The 17,165-nt window shown below is 61.1% G+C and overlaps 5 protein-coding genes across 5 annotated transcripts; 3 read left to right on the forward strand and 2 right to left on the reverse strand.

The window, feature by feature from the left end:
• Positions 1-127: 127 nt before the first annotated feature.
• Positions 128-2,878, forward strand: PAN0_008c3632 (cleavage stimulation factor, 77kDa subunit; the record flags this gene model as incomplete). Its single annotated transcript, XM_014801133.1, has 1 exon — positions 128-2,878. One exon carries the CDS (start codon positions 128-130, stop codon positions 2,876-2,878), a length of 2,751 nt encoding a protein of 916 aa, XP_014656619.1.
• Positions 2,879-2,950: 72 nt separating this feature from the next.
• Positions 2,951-4,300, reverse strand: PAN0_008d3633 (uncharacterized protein; the record flags this gene model as incomplete). Its single annotated transcript, XM_014801134.1, has 1 exon — positions 2,951-4,300. One exon carries the CDS (start codon positions 4,298-4,300, stop codon positions 2,951-2,953), a length of 1,350 nt encoding a protein of 449 aa, XP_014656620.1.
• Positions 4,301-4,967: 667 nt separating this feature from the next.
• Positions 4,968-9,197, forward strand: PAN0_008c3634 (uncharacterized protein; the record flags this gene model as incomplete). Its single annotated transcript, XM_014801135.1, has 1 exon — positions 4,968-9,197. The coding sequence occupies one exon, from the start codon at positions 4,968-4,970 to the stop codon at positions 9,195-9,197; it is 4,230 nt and encodes a 1,409-aa protein (XP_014656621.1).
• Positions 9,198-11,980: 2,783 nt separating this feature from the next.
• Positions 11,981-14,176, forward strand: PAN0_008c3635 (uncharacterized protein; the record flags this gene model as incomplete). The annotated part of the gene is made up of 1 exon (XM_014801136.1): positions 11,981-14,176. One exon carries the CDS (start codon positions 11,981-11,983, stop codon positions 14,174-14,176), a length of 2,196 nt encoding a protein of 731 aa, XP_014656622.1.
• Positions 14,177-14,679: 503 nt separating this feature from the next.
• PAN0_008d3636 (trimethyllysine dioxygenase) lies at positions 14,680-17,162 on the reverse strand (the record flags this gene model as incomplete). The annotated part of the gene is made up of 6 exons (XM_014801137.1): positions 14,680-15,468; positions 15,547-16,448; positions 16,572-16,649; positions 16,760-16,874; positions 16,950-16,988; positions 17,103-17,162. 6 exons carry the CDS (start codon positions 17,160-17,162, stop codon positions 14,680-14,682), a joined length of 1,983 nt encoding a protein of 660 aa, XP_014656623.1.
• Between the last annotated feature and the right edge of the window lie 3 nt (positions 17,163-17,165).

Genomic DNA, 17,165 nt, shown 5'->3' on the forward strand with positions numbered 1-17,165 from the left:
CGGAGTCTCCAAACACACCGAAGATCCTCCTGATTAGCGTCTCGCTATTGAAGGTGCTGCTCAGCTGCTCATCTGTGTCACGTGTAAATCAGCTCAGTTGGTGTGGCATTGAAAGCTCCAGTGCATCATGTCTGCCGACGCTTCTGCTGTGCAGGAGGCGCAGATCAAGCAGGAGGAGACTGTTCAGTCAGGCTCCTCCGCATCGGTCGAGCCGCAGAGTGCTGCTCAGCCTGAAGCAGATGACCAGCAAGCAGTGAAAGCTGAACAAGATGCCGATGCTGAAGCTGACGATGATGCTGAAGCCGATGGTGATGCTGAAGCCGATGGTGATGCTGAAGCCGTCGCTGACGCACCAGTGACCCCCGCGAAGGAAGCAACTGCAACCGCTGATGACGTCAAGATGGAACCAAAAGAGGATGAAGCTGAACAGCCTGCGCAAGAAGATGTTGCTGCAGTCAAAGCCGAAAGCGAACCACAAAACACGACAGAGCCACCAGCGGCACAGCAGCAGCCTGCCGTCGCCGAGCAAGAACCCATCGCAGCCTTCACTTCTGGCTCGGGACAGCCTCTGCAGCCCCATAAGCTCATGTCGGTGGAGCAGCGCAGGCAGCTGTTCGAAGAGCGCATCCGTCTCGAACCACGCGATGGCGAAGCCTGGCTGGCCCTCATCGAAGAGGCGGTCTCCCGCCAGGACATGGAGGCCACGCGCACCCTCTACGACCGTTTCTTCAAAGTTTACCCGCATCAGGGCCGTCAGTGGCTCGCCTACCTCGAACTCGAGCTCGCCCACAGCAACTTTGCGCAAGTCGAGGCGATCTTTGCGCGCTGCCTGCGCACCACCCCGTCCGTGGACTTGTGGAAGTTCTACCTCTCTTACACGCGCCGTGTCAACCCACTGCCGCCATCTACGGGCATGGAAGACGATGGGCCGAGAGAGCAGGCACGACGCGTGCTCGAGGGCGCCTACGAGTTCGCGCTTCGCTTCATCGGCAACGACAAGGAAGCCGGCCCGATCTGGACCGACTACATCGCTCTTATCAAGGAGCGAGAGGCGCGCGGCGGCTGGAAGGAGGGCCAGAAGATGGACGACCTGCGCCGCGTCTACCAGCGTGCGGTCAGTGTGCCGCTCTCCAACATCGAGGCCATCTGGAAGGACTACGACGCATACGAAAACGGGCTGAACAAGCTCACTGCCAAAAAGTTCCTCGCGGAGCGCTCGCCGGCGTACATGACGGCACGTCGTGTGCTCAGGGACCTCAAGACGTACACAGACCACCTTGCCAAGCCGTTGCTGCCGCGCGTGCCCGTGTGGACCACCTCAGCTCTGCCGGGTGACTCGAGCGAAGACGCAGAGCAATGGCAGCGCGAAAGGCAGCAGGTCGAGGCCTGGACTGCGTATCTGCAGTGGGAGGAGTCCAACCCACTCGTGTTGGACGATCAAGCCACGATGCAGGCACGTGTGCTGACTGCATACCGCAAGGCGACCATGTATCTGCGCTTCTTCCCGGAGGTGTGGTACCAGGCGTCGCGCTTCCTCGCCTCCACGGGCCGGCTGGACGAAGCAGCGACGTGGCTCAAGAACGGCATGGAGGCATGCACGGGCAGCTTCCTGCTCCACTTTGCCTACGTCGAGCTTGCCGAGACGCGCAAGTCGACCGGCGACTGTGCGGGCGTGTTTGACGGGCTGATCGACAGCGTACACGCCAAGATCGACGCGCGCCATGCGCGGTTGCAGCACGACCTCAAGCAGCTCGATGCCGAGGCAGAGGCGGCCCGGGCGCAGGCACGCGCTAATGACGACGGCGAAGCTGATGTGGATGGCGAGGAGCGCGAGCGCGAGCGCAAGAGTGCCGAGCAGCTGCAGGCTCGCAAGCAGGCACTGCAGGAGCTGGCCAAGCCCGAGATCGAGGCGCTCAAGGAAGCTAGTGCGCTCGTGTGGATCAAGTACATGCACTTCCTGCGCCGCACCGAGGGCATCCGACCTGCGCGTCTTGTGTTCGGCCGCGCGCGCAAGAGCCCGCACGTCACATGGCAGATCTTTGAGGCGAGTGCGCTGATGGAGTACCACTGCTCCAAGGAGCCCGTCGTAGCCACCAAGGTGTTTGAACTTGCGCTCAAAACGTTTGGCCACGACGGCACATTTGTGGTTCGCTACCTCGACTTTTTGATCACCATCAACGACGACAGCAATGCGCGCGCGCTGTTCGAGCGCGTCATTGGCACCTTCACCCCCGAGCGCGCACGTCCGATCTGGGAGCGCTGGTCTCGATACGAGTACAACTTCGGCGACACGGTCGCCATTCAAAAGCTCGAGACAAGGCTGGCAGAGACGTATCCGGACGAGGCTGCGATCCGTCGCTTTGTCGCGCGCAACTCGTACATGGATCTTGACCTGGTTGGACCCCGCGATCTGGGTATGCGTGCTGCGGTCCTGGGAGCCAGTGCTGCAGATCGCGCGGTGGAGGCTGCCAAGGAGGGCATCGAGGACGACGGCCCGAGGAGAAGGACGATGCAGGAGATGAAGCGGCTGGCAGCCGAGAGCAACCCGGACGACACGACTGGCAGCTGGTCGCGACCTGGCGCCGGTCCTCCCGCCAAGAAGTTCAAGCGCGATTCGGCATCGCCTGCGCCTCATGGTGGATTTGCACTCGCAGGTGCTGCTCAGGGTGGACCGATCCGAGACGCGTACAACGAGTTCCCCGAGGGCGTGCTCGTGTTCATGGAGATGCTGCCCAGCGCGCGCTTCTTTGACGGACCCGTGTTCAAGCCCGACGATATCATCGAGTGCTTACACAGCGCCAACCTGCCCGCTCCGTCCGGTGTCCCCATGGGCCCATCGGGAAGGAGACCTGCCACGCGTGGCCGCTTCCTGCGCTGAACGCTTGCCGTCCTTCAACGTGTACGCCGGTGTGTGAAATTCAATCTTTTTCTGATGTATGAATTGCAAAAACTAGGTGTGAACTGGGATCGTGGCTTTGGTGAGCAGACTGCGTATCGCGGGCTCGGACAGATCCCAACCTGGTCTTGATGTTGAGCGTGAGGGCATTAGGAATGCGCGTAGATTCGCCGCTGTCGATGCATGCGACAACAAGCCATCGTCGATGGACAGTGCCACGACTTCCGTCCTGGCCTCGCCAGTATCTGGATCCATCCAAGAAATGCGGAAGTGCTGTGTAGGTCCAAGACTATCCAGTCCCTTCTGAAGCGCATCTTTCTCTTCTCGTATCGCGTCGAGCTTCTGCATCTGTCGCTGCAACCTCGCATACGCCTTTGCGCGCTCCACATCGACCGTCAGCAATCCGCGTCGCAGGCTTCCGAGCGAGGAAGCGGCCAACGCCGATGCGATCAGCACGAAAACTGCGCCGAGCGCAATCACGACAGAAGCACGTACTGCGTCTGGAGTCTGCTCCCTTCTCCGCCTTGATGCAAGAGAGAGCGCGACGATCCAGCGCAGCACCGGCCCACCAACCCAGCTGTACCATCTGCCCCACCACACCTCGGCGATATGTGCATCGCTGGCCGCCGAAGCAGCAAGACCGCAAAACGAGCGCCAGGTGGGACGGAAGAGCGGTGCGAAGCCGAGCGCGTACAGCGGCGGGATGGAGAGCAGGAAGCTGATAAACGGCCGCAGGGTGGACGGGGCGGTCACGTCGTTGTCGAACCAGGCGCAGTGATGGTCGAATCCAACCCGACAGGTTGCGCAGTCTCCGCAGTGACGCATGCGAAAAGTCTTTATGCGTCCATTGCAGCTGTCTCTCCAGCAGCGGACAGGCTGCCCATCTGCGCTGCAGAGTTCCACCGTCACGTCGTTGCCTTGCACGACGGATGCGATCGAGATGGTCGTGTCTGCTGGGTCGGGATCAGCGAATGTTGCACCGAGCCCTGAGCGCAGCCATGCGAGCACGCCATTCTGATTGTTGGTATGGCTGCGGGAGGGTGTCTGGCTGTGCGCAAAGAAGACGCGCAGGTACGCACGCAGCGACCAAAGGAAGAGTGCGTGCGTCGGCACGAGCCACAACCCCAACGGAAGGAGCCTGCCCTGCTGCAAGTAGACTTGGCGATAGGCGTGCCGCACAACAACGAGATCATAGGCGTTCGCAACGTAGACCAGAAGAATGATCGGCACGATCCGACCAAGCACGCGGTTCAGCCGGATGCCCCTGCGAGAGTTCGGAGGGGCGTGGGAATTTGGCTTTCCATCGTGACTTCGTATTGGATCCTCAGGCTCTTGTCTGGCAGTGTTGATCCCTGTCGATTGGCTGATGCGCTGCCGCAGACTTGACAGCGCTTCTTGCACCATCGTCGAGCGAAGTCAGTTGAATGTTGGGTCGGGAGCCAGCCGATGGATGGCGTTTTGCCTGCGCGAGGCAGTGTTCATCTCGGCATCAGGGTCCATCTAATGTCCGTGCAGCTGCGGCTGTCCCGAGGGAAAAAGTGGAGCCGATTCCCCGATCGGATCTGCCGACGCTGCGACGCGAGCGCGTCGCGAAAAGTGAAACCCGAGCCAAAAGAACAGCCAGAAAGATGCAGCACGCGCGCGGCGGGCTGAGCCCCAAGGCGATGCGCGAGCCCAGCGTCGAAAAGTGTAATTCTCGAGCTGTCGGCGAGACGCATAGAGCAGCAACGCAGCCACGCAGCTTCAGTCATCTGGGGGCAGCAGCTGAACGCGCGTGGGCCGGGACACGCTCCGATGCTCAGCTTCCTGCTCCATCAACCATCACGCCGTCTGATCTTCCCAGCTCTCATCACACCCTCCTTTGCTCACAACGCAAACGCCCACAATCGTTTCAACATCGTTGCCACCTCAGCCTCCGCACAGAAGCCGAGTTCATTTTCACCCAAGCGGCCTGCACATTCGGGCCTCACATATCCAACTACAGGACGTTCTTGCCTGACGCATCTGGGCAAAGCAGCGAGACGCGTCTTGGTCGACTACTCTTCTCCGGACCGGCTAGAGCATCTGCAACATGGCGCGGACGACCACCAGAAAAGCCGGCGGTGCCGCAAAGCCAGCCCCACAACGCGAGGCTTCCAATGACATGGTCGACTCGGATGGCTCCTTGACCGAGCTCTCCTCGGAGGGCGAGAACAGCGAACCAGAAGTGGAGAGCTCCGAGGAAGAGATCGAAGAAGATGACGACGAGAACGACGGTGACTTTGGATCGAGTCGAAAGAAGGCTGCTCCGCGCCGTTCGGCCGGAGGAGCAGCGCCGCGTTCGAGGCAATCCAACACCACTCCGCGCGCCCGCAAGTCGGCCGGCACGGCCAAGACGCCCCGATCAGGCTCCAAGCGCTCCGGACCGTCTCGCCCCCGCGCTGGTACGTCGGCGGCTACTCCATCCGCGGCTCGATCACGCGCAGCCGCCAGCAGGGACGAGCTCCCCATCAACGACGACAACGAAATCTTTGTCGCTGTCAAGGACCCCAACTCGGCCCTTCAGTCCATCGCAGAGGACTGGGTCGTCGCCTTCTCAGACAACGAAGCGAGCGCGCTAGCCGACCTTGTCAACTTCATCATCCGCGCCTGCGGCTGCAACGGCAGTGTTGACGAGAATCAGGTGGTCGACATCGACAACGTCGTCGACAACCTCGAGGAGCTGCAAGAGGCGTTCAAGAAGCAGCCCATCCCTTCGTACCCTATCGTCTCCCGCAGCAAGACCTTCAAGTCGTTCCGCAAGTCGCTCAACGACTTTCTCCATCGCCTCGTCATGAGCGCCTACGACGCCGAGATCCTCACCGCGGATGGCTTCATGGAGCCGTATCAGGCCTGGGTCTCCGCCATGTCCTCGTCCTCCCTCCGATCCTTCCGCCACACCGCCACCGTCATTGCGCTCTGGACCATCTCGGCGCTCAGCGAGGTCGGCGCTCAGGCCACCAAAGATCTCGCCACCGCCACAAAGCAGCGCGACGCAGAAAAGAAAAAGGCACGCACAGACAAGAGCCGATTGAAGGACCTCGAGTCCAAGCTCGTCGAGTCGCGCAAGCTCAAGGCACGTTTGGAGGAGTACATCAACGAGTTCATCAACTCGGTCTTTGTCCACCGCTTCCGCGACTTTGATGCGGGCATTCGCTCCGAGTGCGTCAGCGCCCTCGGATCGTGGATGAAGAACCACCCGTCCCAGTACCTGCAGAGCTCGTACTTCCGCTACATTGGCTGGGTGCTCTCGGACGTCGATGCGAGCGTGCGCATGGCCGCCGTGCAGGCCATGACCGGCCTCTACACCGGCGGCAACTTTGTCAGCTCGGTCCGTCACTTTACCGAGATGTTCAAGGCGCGCCTTGTCCAGATGGCCACGGGCGATGTCGAGCTCGGCGTGCGCATCGCCACGATCAACGTGCTCGCCGTCATCGACAAGCACGACCTCCTCGAAGACGAGCAGCGCGATCTGCTCGCCACCCACATCTTTGACGTCGAGCCTAGCATCCGCAATGCCGTCGCCGGCTTCCTCGCCAACATCCTCGACGAGATGGTCAGCGAGGGCGCAAGCGAGCTCGGCTCGCTCTCCGCCGCCTCCAAGAAGAAGGGCAAGCAGGCCGAGGAGATGCAGCACGAGAAGGCCAAGCTCCGCTTCAAGTGCCTCGCAGAGCTGTTGGTCAAGTACGGCCATCGACTCGACGCCGCCGCGGGCACTGCCGAGACCGATGCGGTCGAAGAGCTGGGAGTCGTCATCCACGGCGCCAAAGAGGGCCGCGTCGGCATGGCGGTCGAGGCGCTTTGGGGCGCAGTCGATGAGCTGCAACACTGGAAGGCGTTGCTGGATCTTTTGCTGCTCGACCACTCCGACAAGGCGGCTGCAGGTGGCAACAAGGCCATCGAGAATGCCGCCCCGGCCGTCTACCGCCTCGACGCGGACGAAGAGGCGGTGTTGGTCGAGGCCCTTGCGGCCATCCTGCGCAAAACCCTGGCCGGAGCCGAGGCGATCGACGATGCCGACGACACCACCAAAGAGGACGTCTCTCGTGCCTCGATTGCAGCGCTGCCCAAGCTGTTCTCCAAGTACCGCACCGATGCGCCTCGCATCGCCGACTTGCTGCTCATCCCGCAAGTCTTGGATCTCGAGATGTACACCGAGCTGCAAGAGGCCACCGCATTCGAGGCACTTTGGGACGACGTCTCTTCTCAAATTCAGCGCCACGTCGAGCCCCTGGTGCTCAAGCATGGCGTGCAGACGCTGCAGAAGCTGATGGCCACCACCTCGCAGTCGAACGTGAACAGCACCAAGCTTTCGGCGCTCGAGGAAGCGCTGGTCTCGTCGTTGCGCGAGACGGTCAGCGACCGCGACGTGGAGACGGCGGGCTTCAGCGAGGACGAGGTGCATCTCTTGGCCGCCAACATGCTCCGCCTGCATCTGGTCAGCCAGGTGGCCAACACGAGCGATGCGCTCGAGGACGATGAGGGCGGACAGGCTACCAGCGGCTGGGAGATTGTGCTGGGCATCGCAAGCCGTGGTTGCCTGGCGTACAAGGAGGAGGAGAGCCTGGTGCGGGACGCCATCGCCACTCTGGCGCTCTACATCATGTGGAAGACACGCCAGGTGATCCTGCCCGAAGCTGGCTCGCAGACGGCGCTGGCCGAGGCACTGCTCGCCAAGCGCACGCCCGTGCTCAGCCTTCTGGAGGAGTTTGTGGCCAGCACGCAGTCGCAGGCGTGCATCGGCGTGCAGCGCGTGGCGTTTGAAAAGATCGCCACGATTCACATGCTGTATGCCGCCATCCCTCAGCAGACGCCGGCTGCTGCGACGGCAGACGACGCATCGGTCGGGCAGGCGGAAGAGGATGCTGCTGCTCGTCTTCGCGCCAGCCCTCAACTCCCCGTTTTGCTCAATCTGCAGTGCCATTCGGACCTGCAACAGCACTGCGCTCACTTTGTCAAGGCCGAGATCGAGCGCTACATCGAGAAATCGAGCGTGCTTGAAAAGGAGGCCAACGGCCATGCGGATGCCGCCCACGATAGCAGCGACGAAGAGGCGGCCAACGGCAATCACGACCACAACGAGGACCAGGAAGACGAGGACGACGAGGACGCTGAGGCGACGCCGAAGGCCTCACGCGTCCGCGGTGGCAAGAGCAAAAAGGCCAAGAAGGGCGCGTCGGCCGGTAAAGCTTCGAACGGAGCAGGCGCGGTCACCGAGCGGCCGAACGAGGCGCAGCTGCAGGCCGAGCACACGTTCTGCTCAGTGATCAGCACGTTTGTCGCGGCGATCCGTGTGGGTGTGATCGACGCCAAGCACTCGACGGTGGTGCTCATCCACTTTGGCCGCCTGGGTGCGATCTACGATTCGTGCTGCAAAGCGCTGGTCGAGGTGCTCAAGGAGGAGGCGATCTTTGGCGGATACAACCGCGCGGTGATTGTCGAGAGCTGCATCTGGGACTCGCTGCGCGAGGCGTTTGAACTGTGCCTCGACGGCGGCGATGCGGGTGGCGAGACACGTTTTGTGTCGCTGTCGCGCCAGCTGGCGAATGCGCTGGTGGTGCGCGGTGCGGGCTTCACGGCTCTGCGCAAGATCGACGCCAGGTGTCTGATCTCGCTGCACAGCCGGGCGAGCGAGCACATTGCGCAGAAGGTGGCGGCGGCCGAGCGCAACGGCGACAAGCGCGTCAAGCAGAAGATGCCGGCGCTTTACAAGGGCATGGCGAATCTGCTCATGACCGCGACGCCAACGGATGCGGTCAAGATCAAGAGCGCCATGGACCGCGCGTTCCGTGCGGCCAATGTGCAGGTGCCGCCCGCAGCCAAGGCGTGGGATGCTCACCGCTCGTACGAGAAGCGACTGCTCAAGATCGCTGCCAAGAGCGCGCTGTTTGCTCCCGCCGTGGCGGCATCGGGCAAGAAGGACGACGGAGCGGCGCGGAAGGGCGCAGCGGCAGCGGCGGGAAGCGGAGAGCTGTCGGACAGCGGAGGCGAATTGACCGACGACGATGCGGCTGACGACGACGGATTGCCCGCTAACGGAAGCCGCGTGCTCCCGACACCCGTGCGCAGCTCGCACAAGCGCGACCGTGCCGAGGCCGAGGGCGGCGAGGAGGAGAGCGACAATGAGATGGACGACCACGAGGTGGTTGGCAGCGAAATGGCCGATCTGGACGTGGACATGCCCACGTCCGAGGCCGGGTCGCTGCGACTGGACCTGGACGACGACGGCAACGACGAGGCCGCGGTCGGCGATGCGTCGAGGCGCAAGCGAATCAAGACGTGAGGCCGAGCAACCGAAGCTTTGCAACTTCAATCAGTCATTTTTCCACTTTTCCGTACGAAGCGGGCGTGAAGCGGGTGCGAAGCGGGTGTGAATCGAGAGTGAAGACGGGTGCGACCATCTCGAGGGCGGGCTGCAGTGACGATGGGGAGTCCACGTGATGCACGGGTGGCGGCGGCGGAATGAAACGAAAGAGGCCGGCGCGGTCGGTGTTTATCATGCGCGCCCGGTGTGGTTCTCACGGTGCCAAGCTGAGTGTAGGAGACCGGATGAGCGTGGGAAGAAGCGTGAAGATGTGTCCGGAAAAGCTGGGCCTCCAAGCTCAAGGGTTTCGCGCCAGGACCGAGCAAGAACGTCACACTACAGCTTAAGCGCGATTTAGAACGTGAGTGCAAATACAATATTATATTATTTATAATTAGGCATTGCTGGATTCCTCTTAAATCGCTGTTGAAAGTGCGTGCGCGCAAAGTGGTTGGGCGGCTCGCTTGTGAGAAGACGGGGTGCGGTGGCAACACACGGCGCGCGACCCCAAGTTCTCCTCAGTGGGTTGGATGCGGTTGATCGGCAGGGTGTCGTTTCAGGGCGTTGGACCCTCGGGTCTTTCAGCCACCCACTTCTTCCGTTGGATGTCCCGTGGTCACGGCACTTTTTCGGCGCGGCACGTCAAATTTTGCGGTGCCGCCAAATAAAATCCATTTGCTCCTCCCGGCCCCGACCCGTACCAATCAGTGCGCAAACGAAGGACACGGCTGTTTGGGCCCAACGTCTGAGGCGCATCCACGCCAATTCCCGATGACAACCGTGCGGGCCATGCTGCTACTGTACTCACTGTAGCACACTGACTGCAGGCGGAACTTCGGATTTCGACGCGGCCGCATCGTGACGGAAGTGGCCGTCGGAACGTCACCGATAAGCGGTGCGGTGCAGAGGCTTGCATTCGAGAGCCTAGAGTGAAGAGGCCGTCCAGCCTCCCGACGTTTCTCAAGAGAAAAAGACAAAAGGGTGCTGTAGCGATTGATATTGAAAAGTAACTCCGCACCTTACAGTATTCCCGCGCTCGTACGGCAAAAGTCATAAAGCATGCAGCTGCCGGTGAATTGCATTGCCGCAAAGCCAGGCGTTTTCGTGCGGTCTTGTTTGCTCAAGGCGCGCTCGCCTCAAATTGAGGGTGGGCGGCTCTCCAACCGAGCAAGGTGGATACGAGCAACGCTAAAACTCGACTTGCCGTGCTCGGCTACCGAATCTCTTGTTCTTTTCATTTCTTCTTGCTCCAAGGCACCGACAGAGGGTGCTTTTGAATCCACCAACGTGGAGAAGCGGGACAACCCGCACTGGCGCGCGCAATGCCCCACAGCGGCGCTTTCATTATATTAATAATATGATCTCGGCTAGCGTTGGTGGAAGAATGCGACTATGCGAGCGGCCGAGCAGCGAGGAGTGCAGAGTGCAAAGTGCAAAGTGCGCGCAAGAAACTTTGCGCGTCGCTAATCTCGGCAGCGCAAGCTCAGTTTCCAACTGATGTGACCATGCAGCGTCGACAAACAAGCTTCACCGAGCTTAGAGAGGTGCGGTGCTGTGGGGTGAGTTGGGGTGGGGTGCAGTGCAGTGCGGCACTGACCTCGAGTTTTTGGATACGAAATTTTCACGCCTTTGGTTCTGGACTCACGTCGCAGCTTTCGGTGCTAAGCGGTCACACGCCCACTTCAAAATCACAAAATCACATTCCAGGGCGGGTCTGAAGCGGAGCGCCTCTCGTTTGGCCGGATTCCGGATCCGCCACCCCGCGCTCCTGCGCCCGTGCCCTGCGACGGTTGCAAGCTAGCCCAGCCAGGGTGCCGCAGTAAATTTACATCCACCGCGCGGTCAACGCAGCCAAGACAGCCAAAGTGCCTCTCGGCTGCGTCCCGCTCTGGCAACCAATTCGCCACCCACCCCTAGACCCTGGGGTGTTTCGCCTGTCAACCTTGAGCCTCGTTGCGCCCACGCCACCCGCTTCGGTTGCTCGCCAAGCACACTCACGACCCGCCCTCATCCACCGCCCGTGCGTCGCTTGTTCAACACACTGCTCTCCCGCCTCCCACTGCCGGTGTCTCTGCAGTGAGTGGCTGCTCCGCCGCTCCGCTGCTGCGCTGCTCCGTCTCTCCTCGGCTCCCACGCCCGCGCTCTCCCTCTCTGGCACTCGCTCTGGCACGCCCTCTGGCCCAAGCCAACACACTACAGCAGCGACGTGCCTACGTYGCTGCTGCTGCTGCTGCACCGCAAGCCTTGGTGGTGGCCGGTCGATATTATCGATAGACCGTCCTCTCTACACCACCTCCCTCTACACCACAACGTCCCTTTCGACACCCCATCCTTCTCGATTCGTAACAGCTTCTATTGTCGACCATTCTCGACCCCATACCGAAGCCAGACCATTCGAGTCGCCATTCTTCGCACAAGGACTCCATTCAGTCCATCTAGCCACCCAACGGCCTCCAGCACCTTTCACCAGCAGCATTCATCGTGCCGCTGAGACCAACATAGACTCGCTCCAGCATCTTTCTGTCATAGTGTCATAACACTCTGATTTCGCGGACGAGCTGCCTCCATTCAGGCCCACATCCCGCTATCGACTCCTCCCACTGTGGCTCCGTCCTTTGGCACCATTCTGCCGCCCTGACCACCACTGTTGCTATTCAACTCCAAACAGCTCCCTGCTCTCTATCTTCTTTGATCCAGTCTCAGGCTTTCATCAGCACAGCTTTTTTTCGCATCCCTCGCTCGACAACACCTTCTTCGCACAAATGTCCAGCACACCCGACATGCACTCCAACTGGGCCGACATGAGCCCGCTCGACGGCGATACCGAAAAGATGCTCAACTCTTTCTTGGCCGACCTTCCTAGTCAGACGCACGATTCCAGCGCCTCGCACACTCAAAACAGCGCCCCGGCTTGGCCAGGCTCCGTCAACCGCTCCCTCAGCGACAATGCTCCTTTCTTCGGCCTCTCGCCTTCGCTCCCGATGGGTATCTCACCAGGCCTCGCCAATTTCTATCACGACGCCAACGACCCGGCCAAAAGCGACAATACCTGGTCGCTTTCCTCCGAAATCACGGGCAACACCGCAGACTCGAGCGTCTCGAGCATGTATAACATGGCGTCGCTCTCCATGCCTCCCAACCTCTCCGCTGGCAGCGCTGATACGCCTTCGGACGCAACAAGCCTCCGTGCCGACATGGTCCACCCTCTCGGCACCGTACCGTCCAGCGTGTCCAGCGTGTCCAACGTTGAAGACATCGTGGACCTCGGCGGCGCAGCCAAGGACACCGTCTCGACGCCCCAACTCAGCCCTGCTAGCTTCGGGTCGCAACCTTCGCCCCTCTTGCCCAACAACACGCTCACCGGCTACCACAGCAACATCGCCACCGATCACGCGCAGCATCTCGCCGACCTGGTCAAGACCAGTACGCTCCTGAATGCCGGCCATCCTGGTCCTCGATCGCTCGCATCCAGCCTCAGCCGTTCCGTCCTCAATGTCGATGCCATCGGTAGGCCCGACGCTGTCCTGGCCGAGCCCTCGACCTCGATGCATGCTCGAACAAAGGGTCTCACCATCCAACAGAGACGTCGTCTTAGCCACGTCGAGCAATCGAACACAGCTGCCCCCGCCGAACCCAGTGCGCAGCAAACAAGCCCATCCGTCGCACGAGCAACTGCCTCCGGCCGCCGTCGCCAGGACTCGGCCCCGGATCCGATCCTGCCCCCTCTCGGTTCTTCGCCCGAGATGCCCAGGACGCCACTGCAGAAGCCCCGTCGCGCCCATCGCGCCTCGATCAGCGGCCTCGAGTCCACCGCCCCGTGGGCAGCAGCCGATCTGCCCCGTGCCGCCGACAGCGCAGAGACGTGGAGCGACGCCGTAGTCACCAACTCGCACGACCTCGTCTTTGTGCTTTCCTTGAAGGGCACCGTGCTCTACATGTCGCCTTCGGTGCATCGCATCCTCGGCTTCCATCCCGAGGAGATCATCGGCCGTCCTCTCGTCGACTTTAGCCACCCGGCCGACGTCGGTCCTTTCTCGCGCGAGCTCAAAGAGGCCATCACGCTGCCCAACGGCGACGACGAAAGCTCGGATTGCGAGAACACCACGGCGGTCAAAGCTCATCGACGTGTCGACCTCATCATGCGCATGGCGTGCAAGGACGGCACCTTCAGTCTCATCGAGACCACCGGTCGCGTCTCGGTCGACCCGCCCAAGCATCGCAAGGTGGTTGTGTGCTCGGGTCGACCGCACCCCATCCCGATGCTGCCATGGAACGACGTGCGCCAGGATCTGCTCACCTCGGAGCTCTCAGCCTGGCTCAAGATCTCGCACAATGGCATCTTCCTCGGCGCCACCGGTCCGATCCAGCAGATCCTGGGCATCGAAGATATCAACCTGCTCGGAAGGCACGTGCGTGATCTGCCCATGGTGACGAGCTCGTCGGATCTGCTCGATGCGCTCCGCTCCGGCCGCTCCATCTCGGTGCAGGACCACTACCAAGATCTCGGCTCCGCGCAAAAGGCCCCGGTCAAACTCACCGTCTACCCGTGGACATCCAACGGTCGATCGCACTCGGTCTCGTTTGTTCACGTTCAGCAGCAGCCGCAGTTGCCCGAGACGGCCGCAGGCACACCTTCGCAGTTCAAGTCGCCCTTGTCGACTGCTTCCACTGTGCCGGCCAAGCGCAAAGCATCCGAACGCGAGCTGCAGGAGCAGCAGAATGGCAGCGGCTCGCTGAGCGGCTCGGCGTTCCAGGCGAATGGCACGTCGATGCCCGTCATGACGGCCAACGATGCGGCGTCGACCGTGTTTTCGGAGCTGACGGGCTTCCACAGCGGCTCGTGGCTCATCGAGATGCAGAAGCTGCACAATGCCAACCGCAGGCTGCGCCACGAACTCACGGCGCTGCGCAAGAGGTCGTCGCATGCCTCGACCGAGATGCACGTCGCTGCGTGCTAAGTTTGCCGCGCACTCTCCAAACCTTCTGGGCGACGTTATGGACACTCGACGCAGTCGCTCCGGCCCCCCCAAAATCTTCCTGATCGCGGAAATTGTCTCTTTCTCCTTGGTCCCCACCGTTTGTCGCTCCTTTCGTCGTCACCGTTTTTCTTCGTCAGTCGTCATTGTTTATCGTCTCCTTTCTTCGTTGCTCGTACTTTGTTTATGGAACTTCTTGTATGATAGTCTCGTCCCGCCACTGTGCATATACAAATGCTCGTCTACGTCTTTTTGCGATTGGGTGAAAGAGCCACGGGTTGTTTGAGGAGGTGTGTGAGGGATGTGGCGCTGGATTCGTGGCTCGAATGAGTGGCTGACACGTGCAGCCACGAAGACTGGCGCTTCTGGTCGCGAGGGCAGCATACGACGCTTGTCTGGGGGCGCGAAAGATAGTATAAGGCGATGCATTCCGATTGTATAAAAATGACTAGCATAAAGAGAGTGTGTTTGCGGTGCTAGAGTGGCTAGAGGCCGTCATCCCAGACGCCTCTAGTGGATCTGTTTTCGGCGAGCTGGGTGCGGAGGACGGCCAATCTGGAACGGTAGTCGTCGTGGTTGACATAGGCGCCGCAGAGGCGTCTATTGCCCACAAAGGCGGCACGACCGTGGAGGACGCGGTGGTTGTCAAAGATGAGCGGGGTGCCGGGCTTGAGTTGCACGCGATACTCGCCCTCGGGATTGGTGAGGATGGCGTTCCACTTTGTGAGCGCGTCGTAGAACGGTTCGACATCGTCGGCGTCGATGCGCAGCACCGAGCGATCGTCGTTGTTGTACCGAACCAGCACGAGCTCGCCCGTTGCCTCGTCGTGCTGCAGGATGGGATAGCCGCCATCAAGGAGTGGGCGGATCATGGTATTTTCGTCGCCGGCCGAGTGCGTGCGGATCCGCACCCTACTGAGCGTATCGTACGCCTCCGGGTGAACGTCCTTAAGCACCGCTGCAGCCAGGAAGCCATCGACCAGCAGCGATTCTCCACCACTAGGACCCTTGGTCCCGCTTGCGGAGGTTTTCGACGCCGTGTGACTGAGCAGGTGGAACATCTGCAGCCCAGCGGGATCGGTGAAGTAGGTCGTATCCGTGTGTGCCTGCAGTGCCAGGTCGGTGTAGGCCGTATCGCCATGCGCAAGGTCCGAGGTAAAGTCCCAGAAACCGCCGTAGTGCGTCTCGCGGATGAAGGCGATGCGGCGAATGAGCGCCTCCGTATCCGTCGGTGTGGGCGGCACACCCGAAACGAATGCAAATCCATACTGTGCCTGAATAGCCACACGCAACCTTTTCGTCAGCAAATTAAGCTCAAGCCGAGGCATGAGAGTGGTGGGGAGCAAACTTACGATTTTGGTGACCCACTTGAGCACGCCCTCGTCGGAACCCATGACCTCGTCGTACCTGACTGTCGGAGGGGCCGAGCCGATGCCTTTGCCCCAAAGCACCTTTTCGATGCCCTTGAGGCCTGTGTCGTCGCTGGCTGCGGTGACGGGGTCGGAGAGCAGTGGCGAATACGAGTTGCGCATGAGCCATCGCCATGGATACAGCGACGGATGCTGTGGACCCGCAGCGCTTTCTCCTGCCGCCTCCTCTGTACCCTGTGCTGGTTCGGGTGCTGCGGGCTGAGCAGCTCGTTCCGAAGGCAGCAAAGGCCAGTGCACCAGCAACCCTTCTGTCGTTGCTTCGGCCGAGATGGGCTGTGCGTCGGGTGCGATCTCAAACGTATTCAGCAGACGCTGCTTGGTAGTTGGGTGGTAGCACTGTGGACAGCGGCAGTGATCGCGTAGCCAGATGTTGTGGAACTTGCTCGTGATGCCGCTTGCCCACGTGATGTACACTGCGCGCGACTTGGCGTCCGTTGTGACACCCGGCACTGCAGGCCCACCGTCGCTGTAACTCGCCGAGGCACTCGACGACGCTGTGGGCGCAGCCGGCTTTGCTGCGGCTTCGGCACGGCTTGCGCGCGAGGTGGACAGCAGACGCCCGATCGATACGCTGTGTGATGGCACAGACGATGCGATGGCCGGGCGGCATGGTGTGATGACGGAACGTGCCGAAGCGCGGGTGAGCCGTTTCGGAAGCGCCGAAACGACGCGTGGGAGCGGACGATACATGGAGCAGAGGTGGCGCCGGCTGTCGGATCGGTCCGGCTGATGGAGCAAGGGCGGTGCGGTAGGTGATGGTGGAAATGTCGAGGCGGTGGTCGGGATGCCCGTCGCCAAACGGGCCGTTCCCGAGTGGACGCACGCTGACGCGCTCCAAGACCGCCATCTCCACCCCTTCCAACCCCGCCCACAGCCCCTTTCACACGATCCGCCCCTTGCAATCTAACAATTTTCGCCTCGCCGCCAACCTCCCTCCTCTTCCTCACGCCGGAAATGCAAGGCATCGCTATCGAAGGCACGGCAGATGGCTTTGTGCAGTATCTGGTTGTAGATCACTCGTTCAGCTGCCCGAGATTCGCGAGTAAGACCCGTTTTTGACCTGCATTTCAATCCACCGAGCAACGACTGTCAGCTTAGTGCCGGAATCGACTGTGGCGGGGCAGGTGATACTCACGCTGAACGTCCTGCAGGGAGGTCTTGGCGTCCAGGTTGGGGAAGAATGCATGCTGGCCATGCGCGTGCGCGATGAGTGGCGCCTCGAGCGGTGTTGCGATGGCATTGTACACCTTCTGTCGACGCAGAAGCAACGATGTGAGCAAATGCTTGATATCGGCATGTCTCTCTCCTGTGAGCAGGTCACTTACAGCGTCCGAAGGTAGTGTCTTGAGCTCTGATTCGAGAACCTGCAGCGTTTGAAGCTGAGCACGATCCGACACCGTTGCGCAGCGATAAAGGTAGGAGGAACGCAAGTGTCAGTTAGCCCTTGCTTCAACCACACCATGCCGTGTCAGGCTTACCTGCTTCTGCAGCTCCTCCTGCCGCCTGCTCGCTGCAGCGGCCTCTGTTGGGTCTGCCATTGT

The sequence above is a fragment of the Moesziomyces antarcticus genome (assembly GCF_000747765.1).
Source record: "Moesziomyces antarcticus DNA, scaffold: scaffold_v10008, strain JCM 10317, whole genome shotgun sequence".
Classification (NCBI taxonomy): Eukaryota; Fungi; Basidiomycota; class Ustilaginomycetes; order Ustilaginales; family Ustilaginaceae; genus Moesziomyces; species Moesziomyces antarcticus.